Raw genomic sequence first — 22,154 nt, forward strand, 5'->3', positions numbered from 1 at the left:
GTGCGGTGGCAGAAGTCAACCCAGCATTTGTCATTCTCAAAGGACTGGGAGAAACTTGCTTGCCTGCCTGCCCTCTCGGCTTCATACTGATGAATAGCATAGAGAGGTTGAGTGAGTGAGCTAACCCCCAAAAAGTGAAGGAGCCTCTTTGTTTAAATATAAGACTGACTTGCTGAGAAATACAGGAAGATAAAAAAAGAGGCTATTCAACCCATGAAGCTTGTACTGTTATATTCATGCCCCTGCTCAACCCACACAGAAGATGCTCAACATCAGTCTTAGTAGCAAAAAGGTTTAGTGGAAATGCTGGTACCTTAATGTCTTGACTGAAGTTGCTGATTTTTTTATACCCTGCATTTTCAAGATGATAATTGACCCAGCGCAGCAGTAGATCTTCGGGTGAAAGTTTCAACAGTTCCTCTAACTCTTCGCCTTCCATCAACAGAGTAATAAGTGCTAGAATCAAATAACCAACTGCATCAGCATCTTACAATTTCTCAGGATGCCAAATATCACATGCATGCAGAAAAGGTTATTACAAACCACAGAGCCATACATTTAACATCATGGTGCTATGGACAAAACTTTAGGTATACCCAAGAGTAGCCTTGCTCTAAAAACTCAGAACAAAGTGTGACACATTGGTTGCCAAGCAGACTACAAACTTGCAAATGGCATTTTCATCACAAGGTGAGCGTCATCACTGCACTCTCCTCTGTTTATTAAACATGGTAAAGTACCTTGAAAGACATTACCATGGAGACAGGGCCCTGTAAAGGAGCATCATCATGCCTCAAAAGTTGTTGAAAGTATTTGCACTAATGATAATACACATACAATAATAATTCTTCTCATGTCATGATGACATCACCAGATCTTTTGCATGCAAGAATAAAGTGATGAAAATGAGCACAGTTCTTCTGGACTCCTTCGCTGCCCAAAACGGCAATGATTATCCCTTTAAAATGCATATGTTTTCTCTTAAATACATGAGTGTTATATTCTGCCAGATGGGACGGCATATGCCATCCATGTTCCTTGTTTACCTTCATTCCTGGTAATCTCAATATCAGCAAAGAGGCCAATCTTTATGACCTGCCATAGAAGCCCTAGCACCAGGTGGTGTCTCCCTTCCTTCAGATCTTGTGCACCAATGTTCACCACTGTACAGCCAATGGCAGAGGCAGAATTCAAAGCAAGGTTCAGGTTTTCCTGTGGGAGAATTAATTAGTGCCGTGATATCCTCAAAACAACCATATTGTTTTCAAAACATCAATTATGTATACGTACAATACTCATTTACAATCAGTAGCATATGAATATTAAAAGAAGACTAGACGTTTCTCTAGGAATAGCGTCAGCTCTCTGAGATTTTCTTCAGGCGTATTACTGTGGGTGTTTCCACTGCCACGGAGAACAATAAATACAATTTATTAAACACAGCAGTCAGTTAAATATGAAGGCTGTCCCTCTGTATTTATAATCCACTATCCATTGCCTGTAGCAGAAAAGTTTCCATAGTACCTCTGAGAAAAGGCACTAGAATTTCAAAAATACACATGAGTTGGCATGTTACTGCCGGATATGAATAAAATTGCAATGTGTCAGGTACCTTACATCTTTGTTAAAACTACTGTTGATGGCAAGATTGTACTTACAGAAATTGTGAATGGGGTTAGCTTCCGTTTGTTGATTACTCGCTCATCAATTGTGTCTGGCTGGGATAAGTTTATCATTTTGCTAAACAGGAAAGAAGAGACATTTGGTGAAAAGGTTAAACTATAACCCAATACAGAAGATATTTTTTGTTCAGTGACCATATCGCACTGATGCAAGTTCAAGATCTTATTTCCAGAAATGGCTTCCTCGCTGGCATATCAAATCAGCTAATCAGAGCATTTTACATACCGAGTGTGCACTTTCCCCTCCACATGCAGTGAGCTCCTAAATGTCAGCTGGACCAATGGGGAGAGATGGCAAGTGATCTATAGATTGGGCTAACCAAATTAGTAACAATACTGTGGAGGAGGAATTCCTGGAGTGTTTACGGGATGGTTTCCTGGACCAATATGTCGAGGAACCAACCAGAGATCAGGCCATCTTAGACTGGGTATTATGTAACGAGAAAGGATTAATTAGCAATCTTGTTGTACGAGGCCCTTGGGTTGGAGCGATCATAATATGATCGAATTCTTCCTTAAGATGGAGAATGAAGTAGTTGCCTTAGAGACTAGGGTCCTAAATTTAAATAAAGGAAACTACGATGGTCTGAGGCGCAAGTTGGGTAGGATTGATTGGGGAATGTCACTCAAAGGGTTGACAGTGGATAGGCAATGGCAAACATTCAAAGACCGCATGGATGAACTACAGCATCCCAGTTTGGCATAAAAATAAAACAAAAAAGGTGACTCAACCGTGGCTAACAAGGGAAATTAAGGATAGCATAAGATCCAAGGAGAGGACATATGAATTGGCCAGAAAAAGCAATAATCCTGAGGATTGGGAGCAGTTTAGGATTCAACAAAGGAGGACAAAGGGATTAATTAAGAAGGGGAAAATAGAATATGAGTGTAAGCTTGCAAGGAATATAAAAACTGACTGTAAAAGCTTTTATAGATATGTGAAGAGAAAAAGATTGGTGAAGTCAAGTGTAGGTCCCTTACAGTCAGAATCAGGGGAATTTATAATGGGGAACAAAGAAATGGAAGACTAACTAAATACATATTTTGGTTCTGTCTTCACAAAGGAGGACACAAATAACCTCCCAGAGATGCCGGGGAACATAGGGTCTGATGAAAGGGAGGAACTGAAAGAAATCAGTATTTGTAGGGAAATGGTGTTAGGGAAATTGATGGGATTGAAGGCCGATAAATCCCCAGGGCCTGATAATCTACATCCTGTACTTATGTACTTAAGGAAGTGGCCCTAGAAATAGTAGATGCATTGCTGATCATCTTCCAACATTCGATGGAATCTGGAACAGTACCCATGGATTGGAGGGTAGCTAATGTTACCCCACTATTCAAAAAAGGTGGTAGAGAGAAAACGGGGAATTACAGACCGGTAAGCCTGACATCGGTAGTGGGGAAAATGCTAGAGTCCATTATAAAAGATGTAATAGCAGAGCACTTGGAAAACAGTGACAGGATCGGACAAAGTCAACATGGATTCACAAAAGGTAAATCGTGCTTAACTAATCTACTGGAATTTTTTGAGGATGTAACTGGTAGAATAGATAAGGGAGAACCAGTGGATGTGGTGTATCTGGACTTTCAGAAGGCCTTCGATAAGGTCCCGCATAAGAGATTAGCGTGTAAAGTTAAGGCACATGGGATTGGGGGCAAGGTATTGACTTAGATAGAGAACTGGTTGGCAGACAGAAAGCAAAGAGTTGGAATAAACGGGTAATTTTCCGAGTGGCAGGCAGTGACTAGTGGGGTACCGCAGGGATCGGTCCTTGGACCCCAGCTATTCACAATATATATTAATGATCTAGACAAGGGAACTAGATGTAATATCTCCAAATTTGCAGACGACACAAAGCTGGGTGGGCGTGTGTGCTGTGAGGAGGATGTCGAGAAACTCCAGGATGATTTGGATAGGTTGGGTGATTGGGCAGAAACATGGCAGATGCAATATAACGTGGATAAATGTGAGGTTATCCACTTTGGTGGCAAAAACAGGAAGGCAGATTATTATCTAAATGGCAATAGATTGGGAGAAGGGGAAGTGCAACGAGTACTAGGTGTCCTTGTGCACCAGTCGCTGAAGGTAAGCATGCAGGTGCAGCAGGCGGTTAAGAAGGCAAATGGTATGTTGGCCTTCGTAGTGAGAGGGTTTGAGTACAGGAACAAGGATGTCTTGCTGCAGTTGTACAGGGCCTTGGTGAGACCACATCTTGAGTATTGTATGCAGTTTTGGTCGCCTTATCTGAGGAAGGATGTTCTTGCCATGGAAGGAGTTCAGCGAAGATTCACCAGGCTGATACCTGGGATGGCAGGAATGACGTATGAGGAGAGATTGTGTCGATTGGGCTTGTACTCACTGGAGTTTAGAAGAATGAGAGGTGATCTCATTGAAACTTATAAAATTCTGACAGGACTGGACAGACTAGATGCAGGAAGGATGTTCCCGATGGTCGGGGAGTCCAGAACCAGGGGACACAGTCTAAGGATAAAGGGTAGGCCATTTAGGACAGAAATGAGGAGGAATTTCTTCACCCAGAGAGTGGTGAACCTGTGGAACTCTCTAACACAGAAGGCGGCGGAGGCCAGTTCATTAAATATATTCAAGAAGGAATTGGATATATTTCTTAAGGCTAAAGGGATCAAGGGGTATGGGGAGAAAGCAGGGACCGGGTACTGAATTTGGATGATCAGCCATGATCGCATTGAATGGCGGAGCAGGCTCGAGGGGCCGAATGGCCTACTCCTGCTCCTATCTTCTATGTTTCTATGTTTCTTCCTTGAAGGGGAGACAGGAGGAAAGAAAATGCAAGTCTATCCAGCTCTTTTTTGAACAACCTGTTAGAGAGTGGTATTGAGAGGCCTTGAAGTAGATTGCCTTCTCAGTCTTTGTCATTGTGCATTGATGGGAGTCTCAAGCTGGGTGTCAATTTTGGACAGGAAAGAACTTGAAAAATGTTGCACAAGGGAGGACAGTTCATCAGTAAATTAAAACCAATCAGTGGGTCGTAAAATCTATCAATATTACAAATAACCTGGATTTTTTTTCCCCTTATTTTTCTGTTTCGTTACCAGCTCTGTATACTAGTTATTAAGACCACAATGGAGTAAAAGCAGTTACTGCAGCAGGCATCACCATCCTATTCCTGATTGTAACCAGCAGGAATATTATACCCATAGCATCTTAGCCTCGGTTAAATGACTGTGTTTCCATTTCCTCTATTAGTTATCTCTATGGCCTAGAAATTTGGGCGCAGGGAGCGATCACTGCATCGGAATGGTGAGGCCCAAGGCACACCCACTATTGAGCAGCACCCGACATTGAGCTTTGAGCCTCATTATCATCGAGCCGGCAAGTTGCAGATAGTGGAATTCTCTGCCCCAGAGAGCTGTGGAGGCTGGGTCAGTAAATATATTTAAGGTGGAGATAGACACATTTTTGCAAGATAAGGGAGTGAAGGGTTATGGGGAGCGGGCGGGGAAGTGGCTTTGAGCCCAAGATCAGCCATGATCTTACTGAATGGCGAAACAGGCTCGAGGGGCCAAGTAGCCTATTCCTGCTCCTATTTCTTATGTTCTTATGTAACAGTCAGCGAAGCGGGAAGGAAGATTAGGCCACTGAATTTCTAGGCCTATATGTCTAACCAGCTTGGGAGCAATGAAGCACCTCCCCACAGGGGAAGAACTATCAGCAGATGAGTCGACCAAAACCAGTCTCATGCACCTCTTTGCAGCTAGTTAGAGTAGCACTGGCAGATGGCGAAGAGTATGTCACCTGCTTGGTCTCTTGGGCAAGGACTGGTGCCAAAAACGGAACAAATAAAAGAAAAACACCAGCATCCCAGGCTTCAATATGGGGTGTGATTATTTTATCGTCACAATCGAAACATAAGAAGAAAAGAAACAAGTTACCATAGAAGAATTCCATCCCCAACTGCACTAAACAGACGGTCACTGCTAGGGTCCATAGGAATCAAATGTTTGCAGTCAGGATCACCTTCTAATGCTTTGTTAATCCAATTAACAAAAGCAACCTTTTCTTCCTCTGGAAGTTAAGAGAATATCTTTCAGCCAATTATGGTCACATTTAATAAAACATAGAAAAAAATTAGGGAGTCACATGATGAAGGAACATATGAAACACAATAGAGACAAGATATGTTCAAACAAGAGTTGGCTAATAAAAACTCATCTAGTCCCTTATGGTGGCCTTGGGATTCATTAGTCAAATATGCCATGTAAGTGCTGAAGTGGGACTTGAACCATGGAACTTGAACCAATAACCTTAATAGATTCTAAAGGCAAGAGTGCTGCCAACTGAGCCAAGGCTGATACCTAAATAATGCTGGTGCAATTTATAGGAATAAAAAGGAATAAATAATAAGAAAAAACAGCAGCATTATTCCTGGATTAATATAATAAAAATTGATTTGCAAATCTGATACATTGATTTAATTTCTTCAATTCTTTCTAAAAATTAAGAGTACTCACTTTTCATTCAATGTTCTTTCTTGGCTGTAAGGGTGCTAAGTGCAAGTCCACAACATGAGACTACTCATACTTTAGCACTATCAGTCCCACTCAAAGAGGTCACAAGCACCAATGCTTTCAGAAGTTCCAAGTCTATCAGTCCCATCTATTTCTAGTCCATCAGTTTACTTTTAGCAGTTCTGACGATGGGTCACAGGCCTGAAATGTTAACTCTGTTTCTCTCTCCACGGATGCTGCCTGGCCTGCTGAGTGTTTCCAGCATTTCCTGTTGTTATTTACTTTTCAAGGTAAACATGTTAAGCAATAAACAAGAAAAAAAATAGATTATCCCTCCATACTGATTAATAACCTTTCGAATGCTGCAGATAAGTTCACTTGTCCAGGTACTGTTGAGACTCAGAGGCCAATTATGAGTGCACTCAAGTCAGCAGCCCTCTTTTCCTATGAGTCAAACTAGATCTGGCTGCATTTGTCTTTAAATGTTGGATTCTGTGTCAGCTGTGGCTCAGTGGGTAGCACTCTTGCCTCTGAGTCAGAAATTTGTGGGTTCAAGTCCCACTTCAGGGACTTGTGCTTCTTCTTCTTAGGCAGTCCCTCGAAACCGAGGATGACTTGCTTCCACACTAAAAATGAGTTCTCAGGTGACTGATGAGTGCAATGCAGGACCTACAGTCTCTGTCACAGGTGGGACAGACAGCGGATGGGTGGGGTGCTTGGGTTGAAGTGCGCTCCTTCCACTGTTTGCGCTTGGCTTCTGCTTGCTCCCGGTGAAGAGACTCGAGGTATTTGGCGCCTTCCCGGATGCTTCTCCTCCACTTTGTACGGTCTTAGGCCAGGGATTCCCAGGTGTTGGTGGGGATGTTGCACTTTTTCCAAGGAGGCTTTGAGGGTGTCCTTGAAGCATTTCCTCTGCCCACCTGGGGCTCTCTTGCCGTGTCGGAGCTCCGAGTAGAGCGCTTGTTTTGGGAGTCTCATATCGGGCATGCGGACGATGTGCCCTGTCCATTGGAGCTGATCGAGCGTGGTCAAAGCGTCAATGCTGGGGATGTGCACATAAAGCTAGGCTGATAATCCAGTGCAGAGCTGCACTGTCAGAGGTGCTGTCTTTCGGATGAGACGTTAAACCAAGGCCCCATCTGCTCTCCCAGGTGGACCTAAAAGATCCCAAGGCATTATTTCGAAGAAGAGCAGGGGAGTTATCCCCGGTGTCCTGGCCAATATTAACCCCTCAATCCACATAAAAAACAGATTATCTGGCCATTATCACATTGCTGTTTGTGGGAGCTTGCTGTGAGCAAATTGGCTGCTGCGTTTTCCACATTACAACAGTGACTACACTCCAAAAGTACTTCATTGGCTGTAAAGCGCTTTGAGACGTCCGGTGGTCGTGAAAAGCACTATAGAAATGCAAGTCTTTCTTTTACCTCATCTAATTCAATATCACCACAATGTCTTGGATTTGTCTACTTCCTTTACAAAGTCAAGCCTACAGCAGACAGCATCAATCACTTGTCCCAGTATTTGATGAAATTCGCCACTAGTACTTCAAAAAGGTGGATTAAATCCAAATGTTTTGAAAAATACTTCCCACAGCTTTTAGAAATTTAAAAAAATGTTTTGCACCAGACAGCACAAGTTCCCTTCTCTCTCATTACAGGTGCAAAGCTTTTGACAACATTCCTCTAAGTCACAAGATGCCTTGAAGTATTTTCCTTCCTATGAATAAATTTGTACCAATCACGATGCGAGAAGTTTCATGACAATATATATATATTTTCTTTAAATTCAAAAAACTAACATCAAATGTAATAGAAAATGTATTCTCACCATCTGCCTCACTCAGTATTCTAAATTAAGATGTGCAGGTAAGCACTTTTTCCCCCCATCAAGCAAACAAGGTCAGAATAGTTTTTAAACATTTCTTCAGACATTACACAGAAAAGTTATGTATCATAATAATGTACTATAACTTCAATTCCAGCCTGAAGAGGGAGCTGGACTATTCTAATGTAAAAAAGATGCCTTAGAAAATAAATTGAAATCGGATGCCTATTCTGCTCAAGGTACATTAACACATGCTGTGGTTCTCCTACTGCCACAGTCTAAAATTAAAATACTTGGCTTTTAGCTCTCGCCAATCACAACCCTCAAAGGTGAACAGATCCATTAGTTATCCAATTTACAAAGGATACCTATATTTATACTTGTAGACATGGTTCGTGTTTCCACAGCATCAGTTTCAACATATACACTGACGACAACCAGCTCTACCTCACCACCACTTTTCTCAATCCCTCCACTGTCTCTAAATTGTCAGACTGCTTGTCCAACATCCAGTACTGGATGAGTAAAAATTTCCTCCAACTAAATATTGGGAAGACCGAAGCCATTTTCTTCGGCCCCCGCCACAAACTCCGTTCTCTAGCCACCGACTCCATCCCTCTCCTTGCATCTGTCTGAGGCTGAACCAGACTGTTTGCAACCTTGGTGTCATATCTGACCCAAAAATGAGCTTCCGATGACATATCTGCGCCATAACTAAGACCGCCTATTTCCACCTCCGTACCATCGCCCGACTCCGTCCCTGCCTCAGCTCATCTGCTGCTGAAACCCTCATCCATGCCTTTGTTACCTCTAGATTTGACTATTCCAATGCAATCCTGGCTGGCCTCCCACGTTCTACCTTGTGTAAACTTGAGGTCATCCAAAACGCCGTTGACCATGTCCTAACTCGCACCAAGTTCTGTTCACCATCACCCCTGTGCTCGCTGACCTACATTGGCTCCCGGTTAAGCAATGCCTCGATTTAAAAAGTCCCATCCTTGTTTTCAAATTCCTCCATGGCCTCGCCCCTCCCTATCTCTGTAATCTCCTCCAGCCCCACAACCCCCTGAGATATCTGCGCTCCTCTACTTCTGGCCTCTTGAGCATCCCTGATTTTAATTGCTCAAACATTAAGGCCATGCCTTCACCTGCCTAGGCCCTAAGCTCTGGAATTCCCCCCCTAAACCTCTCCCCCTCTCTTTACTCCTTTAAGATGCTCCTTAAAACCTACCTCTTTGACCAAGCTTTTGGTTATCTACCCTAATTTCTCCTTATGTGGCTGGGTGCCTAATTTTGATTTATAACGCTCCCGTGAAGCGCCTTGGGATGTTTTCCTACGTTAAAGGCGCTATATAAATAGAAGTTGCTGTTGTTGGTGTGTAGCAACCTTAACTCCTTCAAATGTGGGATGACCAACATTGTAAGCTTCTGTTGCGAACCACTGTTAACTAAATCCAGTTATTGCTCTAGATATTTAAAACATTTTGCCATTTGTGTAAAAGGCCTTTCTCTTTTTAAATTGAGAAACCAATGTGAAAGGCCAAGGCGCATTATGCACATACCTCCATGGCTAAAAACTGTAAGCGGGAAGACAAGGTAAATCAGGAAGTCGTGATTAGGAGATGCCTATATTTTAAAATCCTACGGTCCATATAAGGAATTAAAAAATTGAGGGAAGTCAGGCGTTGTACAATTTTGAGGTGATTTAAACAAAAATTAGGAAATAGTGTGTTGCGTCTTGATTTTAATACAGATTATTAAGTTTATGTGCTCAACAATTGGTCAGCAGGCAGAGATGCCTGCCCACTGTTACTACCTTGAGGCCATAGACATTATGAGGTCCAGGCCTGATTTGCATACAGCTGCCGAGCTGTGTGCGCCAAACCAGTGCTTAAAGCCAGCTGATTGGCTGAGGAGGGCAGAAAATGGGCAGCTCCTACATGGAACTGGCTGACAGTAAGAGCATGGATTTGGGAAAAGTGGGGAAGAAAGCAATCCTGGGTGTGCGGGGTGAGGGTGGGGGGTGGGGTGGGGGCAGGGTGGTGGCTGGCCCCACAAAAATAAAACTTAAAAATATCTTTGGCTTTTTTTTTGAGTGGTCCATTGAGGACCATTGGTTAGGCTGCTCAGCACCGGTACAAATGAGGTGACTGGTAAAGTGGTGAGATTGTGGTCTAGAAATTCATCTGTTGAGCGCCACTCCATAGCGCCATGAAATGGCGATAAAATGGCGGCTGCCGCCTTTCACCAGCTAGTGGCGGGTCCTGCGGCGACCGCCATATTGCTCTCTCCCTTTGCGCTGCCGGTAACTGGCTGCGCCCTGGGGGAAAAATGGCGCCGTGGTGACGTCAATTGGCATGCACCGCCGACTTAACGTCACCAACACGAACTTCAACGCTAGCGCTGAATTCAGCGCTGGGTCCTAAGCAAGCCAGATTCAGGCTGACAGTGGCAATGTCTGCAACTCTTAAAGGGACACACACATCATTCAGGTCAGTTTGAGTTTAAGGATTTGGACTGTTTTTTTTTATTTTATTGAAGTGGTGGCTTGCTGCAATAGATGTGAAAAGTATTTTAAGTGGTAGAGAGTGCTGCTGGACGCTTGCAAGGGCTCGGATGGTAAATGAAGGCCTTTGAGAAGACAGAACATGCTGCGAACACTCAGCAGGTCACGCAATACCCGTGGAGAGAAAAACAGAGTCCACGTCTCAGGTCGACATGCTGCCTGACCAACTGAGTATTTCCAGCATTTTATGCTGTAATTTCCCATTTACAGCATCCTCTTGCAGAGGGAAGAGGAAGACACAGAAGAAGAAGACGCAGAAGAGGAGGAAGCCGAAGAGGAGGAATCAGACGGAAGGGTGCATCCCAGGCAGCCCCTTTGTGGCCAGGATATCCGGGATGGAATCATCCACCTGCGGTCCCACTGACTGGGCGGGCTGCCTCTTCTTGTTGACCCACTGGCTGGGCAGGCTGCATTTCTTGGGTGTGTGAAATGCGGAAGGCACAAGGGTGGGGTTGTGCTGACATGAGGACGGGAAAGCAAGAGGTGCATGCCAGAAGGAGGATAACATACAAGGATACCCTTGTATCCTTTCAGCCCCGTCACTGGGCAAGGGCTCAACCATGCCCCTGCCAAGAATGTCTCCTCCAAGGGGGTGAGGTGAGGCTAGGAATGGGAGATGTGCCTCGCCATTAGTATGTGAGGCTAGTGGTGCAGTTGGTAGGAGATGGCTTTTGAAGATGCATTCACTGACCTTGACCAGTGGTCTGAGGTCATGAAGCTTCTTTGGGCACTGGAGCCAGGTGGTGGGGGCGGCACTGCTGGCAATGACAGCCTTAGTGATGAACTCCCACGTCGTTCTTTCTGGAGGGACTCCTGGCCCCTGTGGGTAGAGGGCCACTCTTGCAATGTTGGCCCCCTGCACAAAGCTGGAGTGCTGCGTGTGAGGCCCACGGTGCCCCTTCCCTGGCTTGCTGAGCCATTTGTGTTAGTGCTGAGGCAGTTTTCCCATTTGTTGAGGTTAGGAAGGTAATTCAGCTTTAACAGCTGAATATTCACAGTTGGAACTTCTTTTAAATATTGAATATTTCTTAAAAGGCAGAAAGGGCTGAAAAATGTACTGATTCACTGCATTTTATTTCGTATTGCTTCAGTGTGCATGGCCCCTTTAAATCTCAGACATCTTCATTGCCCACAATTCCCTGCGAGCTCCACAGCTTCATTCACAGAGGCTGCGGGAAGCTGCAACGCTGGACCTGGACAGGAACTTTGTCCCGGATACCTCCAGCAATGCCACCAGGACGGTGTTGCATGGAAGGCGATGATCCGCCACCTATCTCGAAGCCCCCCAACCCAATTTCACTCGCATAGCGTTGCAGCCATTTCCAGCAGCCGGCAACTTTGCTGGCAAACACGAGTTATTCTCCCCTGTGCAACCAATTTTTTTAATTATTCGTTTTATGGGATGTGAACGTCACTGGCAAGGCCAACATTTATTGCCCATCCCTAATTGCCCTTGAGAAGGTGGTGGTGAGCCGCCTTCTTGAACCGCTGCAGTCCGTGTGGTGAAGGTACTCCCACACTGCTGTTAGGGAGGGAGTTCCAGGATTTTGACCCAGCGACGATGAAGGATCGGCGATATATGTCCAAGTTAGGATGGTGTGTGACTTGGAGGGGAACTTGGAGGTGATGGTGTTCCCATGCACCTGCTGCCCTTGTCCTTCTAGGTGGAAGAGGTCGTGGGTTTGGGAGGTGCTGCCGAAGAAGCGTTGGTGAGTTGCTGCAGTGCATCTTGTAGATGGTACACACTGCAGCCACGGTACACCGGTGGTGGAGGGAGTGAATTTTGAAGGTGGTGGTTGGGGTGTCATTCAAGCGGGCTGGTTTGTTTTGAATGGTGTCGAGCTTCTTGAGTGTTGTTGGAGCTGCACTCATCCAGGCAAGTGGAGAGTATTCCATCACACTCCTTACTTGTGCCTTGGAGATGGTAGAAAGGCTTTGGGGAGTCAGGAGGTGAGACACTCGTCACAGAATACCTAGCCTCTGACCTGCTCTTGTTGCCACAGTATTTATGTGGCTGGTCCAGTTAAGTTTCTGGTCAATGGTGAACCCCAGGATGTTGATGGTGGGGGTTTCGGCGATGGTAATGCCATTGAATGTCAAGGGGCGGTGGTTAGACTCTCCTTGTTGGAGATAGTCATTGTCTGGCACATCTGTGGTGCGAATGTTACCTGCCACTTATCAGCCCAAGCCTGAACATCGTCCAGGTCTTGTTGCATGCGGGCATGGACTGCTTCATTATCTGTGGAGTTGTGAATGGCACTGAACACTGCAGTCATCAGCGAACATCCACATTTCTGACCTTTTGTTGCAGGGAAGATCATTGATGAAGCAGCTGAAAATGGTTGGGCCTAAGACACTGCCCTGAGGAACTCTTGCAGCTATGTCCTGGGGCTGTGATGATTGACCTTCAATCACCACAACCATCTTCCTTTGTGCTAGGTATGACTCCAACCAGTGGAGAGTTTTCCCCCCGATTCCCATTGACTTCAGTTTTACTAGGGCTCCTCATGCCACACTCGGTCAAATGCTGCCTTGATGTCAAGGGCAGTCACTCTCACCTCACCTCTGGAATTCAGCGCCTTTGTCCATGTTTGGACCGAAGCTGTAATGAGGTCAGCAGCAGAGTGGTCTTGACGGAACCCAAACTAGGCATCGGTGAGCAGGTTATTGGTGACTAAGTGCTGCTTGATAGCACTGTTGATGACACCTTCCATCACTTTACTGATGATTGAGAGTAAACTGATGGAGCGGTAATTGGTCGGGTTGGATTTGTCCTGCTTTTTGTGGACAGGACATACCTGGGCAGTTTTCCCACATTGTTGGATAGATGCCAGTGTTGTAGCTGTACTGGAACAGCTTGGCTAGAGGCGCAGCTAGTTCTGGAGCACAAGTCTTCAGCACAATAGCCGGGATGTTGTCGGGACCCATAGCCTTTGCTGTATCCAGTGCGCTCAGCCATTTCTTGATATCTCGTGGAGTGAATAGAATTGGCTGAAGACTGGCTTCTGTGATGGTGGGGACCTCAGGAGGAGGCCGATATGGATCATCCACTCGGCACCTCTGGCTGAAGATGGTTGCAAACGCTTCAGCCTTGTCTTTTGCACTCACGTGCTGGGTTCCACCATCATTGAGGATGGGGATATTCATGGAGCCTCCTCCTCCCGTTAGTTGTTTAATGGTCCACCACCATGACACCAATGTACCAATTACACTCATTGCTACATCAAATGTTGTACTTTAGGAATAGTTAATTTATAGGTCAGCCTAACCATGAGGAAACCTCATTAAAAAAATGTCACTTTGCAGTAGTTATCACAGCTGCCACAGAGCAAACTTTCCCTGGCAACCAATATGGAGGCTCTGAAGCCAAGTTTTCACAGCTTTCTGTTCCTGGAACTAAACCTCCCCAAACCCAAAATACCAGCTCTCAGAGAAAAAGCAGACGGACTATTAGGAATTCTGAGGATATTAAGAATGAATATAATTAAACGAGATCAACAAAATGAGTTTTGCCTTCATTTTGTTGATATAGTTTACTTATTCATTTGTAAAAAATACTTTGCAGCTCCTCTGTGGTTTTGATCCTTGTTTTCCTCCTTTTTAAAAAATTCTCATAAACAGGACTATACCACTCTATGTGCAGGCCTTTGTTTTAAGACTGGAGAACAAGGTGATCTCCCTTACAATGCACCTCACCCCTCTGAAAGCATTTTTCCCTGTCTCCCAACAATATATTTTGAGGATGAAAACAATATCCTGGGTAGCACCATGATATGCATAGTTTAGGTGTTAGCCGTGGCTCAATGGTAGCACTCTTGCCTCTGAGTCAGAAGGTTGTGGGTTCATAGTCCCACTCCAGAGACTTGAGCACAGAATCTAGAATGTTGGAGGTGCAGTCTTTCAGATGAGATGTTAAACCGAAGCCCCATCTGCCCTCGCATGGCACTATTTCAAAGAAGAGATGGGGAGTTCTCCCTGGTGTCCTGGCCAATATTTATTCCTCGGCCTGTGAAGGAATAAGCCATATACCTATATAGAAAAATACACCATTCTATGAAAGAATTCTGGCCTTATTAGAACATGACAAACTAGGTCTGGAAATCTGGAAGCCTCAACAGTCTAAAACTGTTACAGCATTCTGGTAATAGAGATAAGATAAGTTGTTGACACTGAATCAATAACCTTATTAGGTTGGAGGCTCCCGATGGTCTGAATCTTTGGGGGCAGACAATGGTACATCCTGGTTAAGGTGTTCTAAGTTACACTTCGTAAACAGGCACATAAAAGAAGCAGAAACATATGCCTTCGTAAAAATGACATCAAGTAAAAGAAACACCTGCCGTCACACTATTTTTGTGTTAAGCTTAAGACACCTACACAAGAGACATAATTCTGTATTACAACCAGCTGAGATGGCTAAGAATTGCATAGATCACCCTGGTTGAGGTGTTCTAATTTACACTTCATAAAGAGGCACAAACAGAAGGCCTTGGCAGAGATGACATCAAGTGAAATGCACCTGCTGTTACACCGTTTTTTATGATAAGCTTCGAACACCTAGGGCAGAGACATGATTCTTAATGCTACAGCTGAACTGACTGTAAGAATTGCAGAATTCAGCAGAAAAATGCTGCAGAGAGCAGCGAGGAGGAGCCCGGCTTAAAAACCGGCGGCAGTTGCGAGGCCCGACCACTCGGAGCAGCAGAGAGCAGCGAGGAGGAGCCCGGCTTAAAAACCGGCGGCAGTTGCGAGGCCCGACCACTCGGAGCAGCAGAGAGCAGCGAGGAGGAGCCCGGCTTAAAAACCGGCGGCAGTTGCGAGGCCCGACCACTCGGAGCAGCAGAGAGCAGCGAGGAGGAGCCCGGCTTAAAAACCGGCGGCAGTTGCGAGGCCCGACCACTCGGAGCAGCAGAGAGCAGCGAGGAGGAGCCCGGCTTAAAAACCGGCGGCAGTTGCGAGGCCCGACCACTCGGAGCAGCAGAGAGCAGCGAGGAGGAGCCCGGCTTAAAAACCGGCGGCAGTTGCGAGGCCCGACCACTCGGAGCAGCAGAGAGCAGCGAGGAGGAGCCCGGCTTAAAAACCGGCGGCAGTTGCGAGGCGTACCAAATCAACAGCAGAGGAGGGGGGTAAATAGTAATCAGTGTGTGACGTCACCAGGGAGCAGCTGGTGCAGTCGGGAGAGCAGGAGGCCAGTAACTCTTATATAGGTGGAGCTGTTGCTAAACCCGAAACACTACAGTGTAGTGTCTCCCACCCTTCCACCTCCTCTAACCTTTTAGGGGTTAGGGGAAGTTGAAAAGGTAGGTTCAATTTATTTTATTTCAGGAGCCTAACCTAGGTGGAAAAGGTTCCAGGACAGGAGGCGGCAGTGAAAATACAACACCAGAAAACAGGTAGGTGACTGGTTGGTGAGTACTTTCACAAACTTATTCTAAGTAGAATTCAATAATTAAGCTAAATCGTAGTAAATAAAAAGGTATTGTAAGGGTTAAGTCATGGAAGGGCAGCTCGGACCCGTGTCATGCTCCTCCTGTGCCATGTGGGAAATCAGGGACACTGTCCCTGACAACTATGTGTGCAGGAAGTGTGTCCAGCTGCAGCTCCTAGCGGACCGCATGGCGGCGCTGGAGCTGCGAATGGACTCACTCTGGAGCATACGCGATGCTGAGGATGTTGTGGATAGCACATTCAGTGAGTTGGTCACACCGCAGGTAAAGGCTAGCTCAGACAGTAAATGGGTGACCAAAAGGCAGGGTAAAGGCAGGAAGGTAGTGCAGGAGTCACCTGCGGTCATCTCCCTCCAAAACAGGTTTACCGTTTTGGGTACTGTTGGGGGAGATGACTTATCAGGGGAAGGCACCAGCAGCCAGGTTCAGGGCACCATGACTGGCTCTGCTGCACAGAAGGGCGGGAAAAAGAGGGATAGGGCTATAGTGATAGGGGATTCAATTGTAAGGGGGATAGATAGGAGTTTCTGTGGCCGAGACCGAGACTCCAAGATGGTATGTTGCCTCCCTGGTGCAAGGGTCAAGGATGTCTCGGAGCGGGTGCAGAGCATTCTGAAGGGGGAGGGGGATCAGCCAGTTGTCGTGGTACATGTAGGTACCAACGATGTAGGTAAAAAGAGGGAGGAGGTCCTACAAGCTGAATTTAGGGAGTTAGGAGCTAAATTGAAAAGTAGGACCTCAAAGGTAGTAATCTCTGGATTGCTACCAGTGCCACGAGCTAATAAGTTTAGAGAGAGTAAGATAGATAAGCTAAATACGTGGCTTGAGCAGTGGTGCAAGGGAGAGGGATTTAAATTCTTGAGGCATTGGAACCAGTTCTTGGGGAGGAGTGACCTGTACCAAGGGGACGGTCTACACCTGAACTGTGAGGGAGCCGATGTCCTCGGGGTAATATTTTCTAGGGCGGTTCGGGAGGATTTAAACTAATTTGGCAGGGGGATGGGAACCTAGGTAGTGGAAAAGAGGGAAGTCATATGAAGTCAGAAATAGATGGTAGAAAGGTGAGAAGCAATAAGCAAAGGAGAGAAACACAAAGGGCCAAACTAATTCATAATGAGAGTGTGAAAAAAGCAAGCCTGAAGGCTTTGTATCTTAATGCTAGAAGCATTAGGAACAAGGTGGATGAATTAGTTGTGGAAATAGAGGTAAACAAGTATGATTTGATTGGGATTACAGAAACGTGGCTGCAGGGTGGGCAAGGCTGGGAACTTAACATCCAGGGATATACAATATTTAGGAAGGATCGGCAAAAAGGTAGGGGAGGTGGGGTAGCATTGCTGGTAAAGGAGGGGATTAATGCAATGGAAAGGAAGGATATTAACTCGGATGAAACGGAATCTGTATGGGTAGAAATGAGAAATAGCAAGGGGAGGAAAACGTTAGTGGGTGTGATATATAGGCCTCCAAATAGTAATATGGAGGTGAGGGAAGGCATAAAAAGGGAAATTAGAGAAGCGTGCGATAAGAGCACAGCTGTCATCATGGGTGACTTTAATTTACATATTGATTGGACTACCCAAATTAGTAAAAATTCTGAGGAGGAGGAATTCCTGGAATGTTTTCGGGACGGTTATCTGGACCAATATGTCGAGGAGCCGACTCGAGATCAGGCCATTTTAGACTGGGTATTGTGCAATGAGAAGGGACTTATCAGCAATCTTCTTGTACGAGGCCCCTTGGGTCAGAGCGATCATAATATGATCGAGCTCTCAGTCGAGATGGAGAGTGAGGAAATTGAATCAGAGACTAAGGTCCAGAACTTAAATAAAGGGAATTACGAGGGTATGAGACGGGAATTGGGTAAGATTGATTGGGTGGTGTTTCTGGGGGGATTGACAGTGGATAGACAATGGCAAGCATTCAAAGATAGAATGGAAGAATTCCAGAACATGTTTATACCGGTTTGGCATAAAAATAAACCTAAAAAGGTGACTCAACCGTGGATAACGAGGGAAATTAGGGACAGCATAAAATCAAAAAAAAGGGCATATCAACTGGCAAAAAAAAGCACCAGACCGGAAGATTGGGGGCAGTACAGGATACAGCAAAAGAGGACAAAGGGATTAATCAGGAAGGGGAAAATAGAATACGAAAGTAAACTTGCAGCAAACATAAAGACAGACTGCAAAAGCTTTTATCGGTATATCAGGAGGAAAAGACTGGTAAAATCCCAAGTCGGTCCCTTGCAGTCCGATTCGGGAGAATATATAATGGAGAATAAGGAAATGGCAGACCAATTAAACTCATACTTTGGTTCTGTATTCACAAAGGAGGACACAAATAACCTCCCAGGAATATCGGCAAACATAGGGACTAATGAGAGGGAGGAGCTGACAGAAATTAGTATCTCTAGGGATATGGTGTTGGGTAAGTTGAGGGGACTGAAGGCCGACAAATCCCCGGGGCCTGATAAACTACATCCTAGGGTACTTAAGGAGGTGGCCCTGGAGATAGCAGATGCTCTAAGGATCATCTTCCGGAACTCCATTGACTCGGGAACAGTACCCGTGGATTGGAGGGTAGCTAATGTTACCCCAATATTTAAAAAGGGGGGTAGAGAGAAAGCAGGGAATTATAGACCAGTAAGCCTTACATCGGTTGTGGGCAAAATGCTAGAGTCCATTATTAAGGATAAAATAGCGGAGCACTTGACAAATGGGGAAAGGATCGGACAGAGTCAACATGGATTTACAAAGGGTAAATCGTGTTTGACTAATCTGCTGGAATTTTTTGAGGAAGTAACTGGTAAAATAGATGGGGGAGAGCCAGTGGATGTGGTGTACCTTGACTTCCAGAAAGCCTTCGATAAGGTTCCACACAAAAGATTATCATGCAAAATTAAGGCTCATGGAATTGGGGGCAAAGTATTAACGTGGATAGAGAACTGGCTGGCGGATAGAAAACAGAGAGTTGGAATAAACGGCTCGTTTTCGGAGTGGCAGGCAGTGACCAGCGGGGTGCCGCAAGGATCTGTCCTGGGACCCCAGCTGTTCACAATATATATAAATGATCTGGATCAGGGAATTGGATGCAATATTTCCAAATTCGCTGACGACACTAAACTAGGAGGAGGGGTGGGCTCTGATGAGGATGTCAGGAGGCTACAGTGCGATTTGGACAGGTTGGGGGAATGGGCGGATACGTGGCAGATGCACTATAATGTGGATAAATGCGAGGTTATCCACTTTGGGGGTAAAAACAGGAGGGTAGATTATTATCTAAATGGCAATAGATTGGGAGATGGGGAAGTGCAGAGGGACCTGGGTGTTCTTGTGCACCAGTCACTGAAGGAGAGCATGCAGGTGCAACAGGCGATTAAGAAGGCAAATGGTATGTTGGCCTTCATATCAAGGGGGTTCGAGTATAGGAATAGGGATACCTTACTACAGCTGTACAAGGTGCTGGTGAGACCGCATCTGGAGTATTGTGTACAGTTTTGGTCGCCCCATCTGCGGAAGGATGTTCTTGCCATGGAAAGAGTGCAACGGCGATTCACCAGGCTGATACCTGGAATGGCGGGAATGACCTACGAAGAGAGATTAAATAGTTTGGGCTTGTACTCACTGGAGTTTAGAAGATTGAGAGGGGATCTCATCGAAACATATAAAATTATGGCAGGCCTGGACAGGCTGAATTCAGAGAGAATGTTTCCAATGGCCGGGGAGCACAGAACCAGGGGCCACAGTCTAAAAATAGCGGGCAAATCATTTAAAACAGAGATGAGGAAGAATTTCTTCACTCAAAGAGTGGTGAGCCTGTGGAATTCCCTGCCACAGAGGGCTGTGAAGGCTAATTCAATAAATATTTTCAAGAGAGAATTGGATATATTTCTGAAGGCTAAGGGGATTAAGGGTTACGGAGAAAAGGCGGGGACGGGGTACTGAACTGGTAAGATCAGCTATGATCTCAGACGAAGATCAGCCATGATCTCATTGAATGGCGGAGCAGGCTCGAAGGGCCGAATGGCCTACTCCTGTTCCTATCTCTATGTTTCTATGTTTCTATGTTAACAGCCTTTCTTCCTCTAGGCGTCGGGAGTCCATCACTCAGCCGGCACTGAAAGCCGAATGGCTGCGATCTGTCAAAAGTGACAGCCTTCAGCTTTGAGTGCTGGTGTGAGTTCCAACTGAGTCTGCGTAGAAGGACTCAGGTTAGAAGTCAGACTGTCAGTGTTTGACAGCTTCAAACAGCTGTGAAACACTGATATTTCATCTGTCAAAAATTCTTGACAGATGACATTTCAGTCTGTGACGGCACCTGTTGCCGGGTGGCCCTTAATTGGCCTGCTGAGCCCGCTGGGCGGGCTCAACAAGGTCAATCAAGGGAAAATCAAGTGGATTGGCCGGACGTCGATGGAGGCGGGACTAAAACCCGAAAGTTGTAGTCCTGCCTCCTTCCCGACTGCTGAATGAAAATCCAGCCCAAAGTGTCAATTCATAAATCTGTCCTGTTGCATTTTGCGCCACAGTTCCTGATCTGAGTTTAATGACTAAGTGTTAAGGGCAGATTTACATTTTATTTGTTTTGGTTATTGCTTCCTTTAATTGTAGTTGTACCAGTGTACTTCGTTTGACAGTTTGTGTAGGTGACACGACAAATCTCTATAACTTTATTTTAAAATAGTCGAAGAAGGAAAGATGCTTTCATTCTGGACAAGCAGTCCACTTTTATAGCTGGCTGTCATAGAATAATACAGCACAGATGGAGGCCATTCGGCCCACCATGCCGGTGCCGGCTCTTTGAAAGAGCTATCCAATTAGTCCCACTCCCTTGCTAATTCCCCATAGCCCTGCAAATTGTTCTTTTTCAAGTATAGTCTCCAGCACTTATATCGCCCATGCTTATGGCGGCAACCGTCTATACCGGACAATTTCCCGTAACCATTTCCATCACCACAGAAATCAGGTACAAAGGCAGCGCTTACTACGCATGAAGCACACCGGCTATATCAAGCAATTCATTAAGCTCTTCGAATGTTTGTTGCTAATGGAGAGCATTTGAAATTCTCTAAAATAGTCTATCATTTCACTGGAAAATGAATTAGACAAAACAAGAGAAACTGTATTTACTCATTTGGCAAAAATCACAATAAAAGAGGTCGAAGCCAGCAGTGCCACAGGGCGAACGGTCGGTGCCGCAGGGCGCACGGTGGAAGCCACCAGTGCCACAGGGTGAATGGTGGAAGCCGCCAGAAATAATAGTAAAAGATAAATCAATTTGTTACCAGGCCTTGGCTTCCAGCGATCAAGTGCGGGGCTACATCCAGACCACCAAAGAAAAAAAAAATGGGCACTCAATAAAAACATGAAAAATATTTAGGAAATTGCGATCCATCTTTATTTATCATCTTCTAAAACGAGCCTTCATGTTGGATAAGCCTTGCAGCTGTGTGGCACCAAATAAATGAAATTAAGGTCTCGATTAAGAAATAACTGTCAAATTCTACTCCTGCTGTAAAAGGTCACAGCAATAATGGCTTTAAATTCTGAAGCAATACCAAGACAACGTTTCAGCAAAGAAAAAACTGTTTCCCAAAGCCAGTGCCAAGAGATTACAAAACACAATTAGCTCATTGGTTACTTATGGAGTTCAGACTGACTTCTACAGGAGACATGGATCTTTTTAATTCAGCACACAATGTGTCCATTAAGGTAACTGATAACATTCATGTGGAAAAATAAAAATTACTTTTCCATAGGTAGGTATCACAAAGGCAATCATCATAAACCAGTTTCCATGGATTATTTTGAGCTATAAAAATACTCAGTGAAATTATAATGCCCCCTCCCAAGTTAAACTCCAGGTGTTATGAATGTTTGATTGAGTCCAGCCACATGATAAACAACTCCACTCACGAGGCAACCACAACCCACTTCCACTCATGAGCTCATTATTACGAGTGCTGCAGTTATCCAGTCAGCCTCCCCTGTATAGACGTGCTGGTTGGCCATTCTTACTACTCCTTGGGTAAAGACGTTTCTCCTGAATTCACTGTTGGATTACACTTAGCACCCCTACAGCCAGCAGCGGAGATTCCCACCCCATCAATTTGACCTGGAAACCCACCAACATGCTGTGTCT

General features: G+C 45.3%; 1 protein-coding gene across 5 annotated transcripts in view; it reads right to left on the reverse strand.

The window, feature by feature from the left end:
• The window catches only part of LOC147115554 (plastin-1-like), a 203,946-nt gene that overhangs the window by 35,413 nt on the left and 146,379 nt on the right, over positions 1–22,154 (reverse strand). For all 5 annotated transcript variants that reach the window (XM_085989883.1, XM_085989885.1, XM_085989884.1 and 2 more), the window contains exons 5-8: positions 5,598–5,730; positions 1,659–1,740; positions 1,047–1,212; positions 314–456 (exon numbers count right to left, since the gene is read on the reverse strand). In XM_085989883.1, coding sequence (XP_085846009.1) covers positions 314–456; positions 1,047–1,212; positions 1,659–1,740; positions 5,598–5,730 — 524 coding nt within the window. The remainder of the gene's footprint in view (positions 1–313; positions 457–1,046; positions 1,213–1,658; positions 1,741–5,597; positions 5,731–22,154) is intronic.

Source organism: Somniosus microcephalus, chromosome 6 (genome assembly GCF_052327205.1).
Source record: "Somniosus microcephalus isolate GS21.2 chromosome 6, FLI_Smic_1.0, whole genome shotgun sequence".
Lineage (NCBI taxonomy): Eukaryota > Metazoa > Chordata > Chondrichthyes > Squaliformes > Somniosidae > Somniosus > Somniosus microcephalus.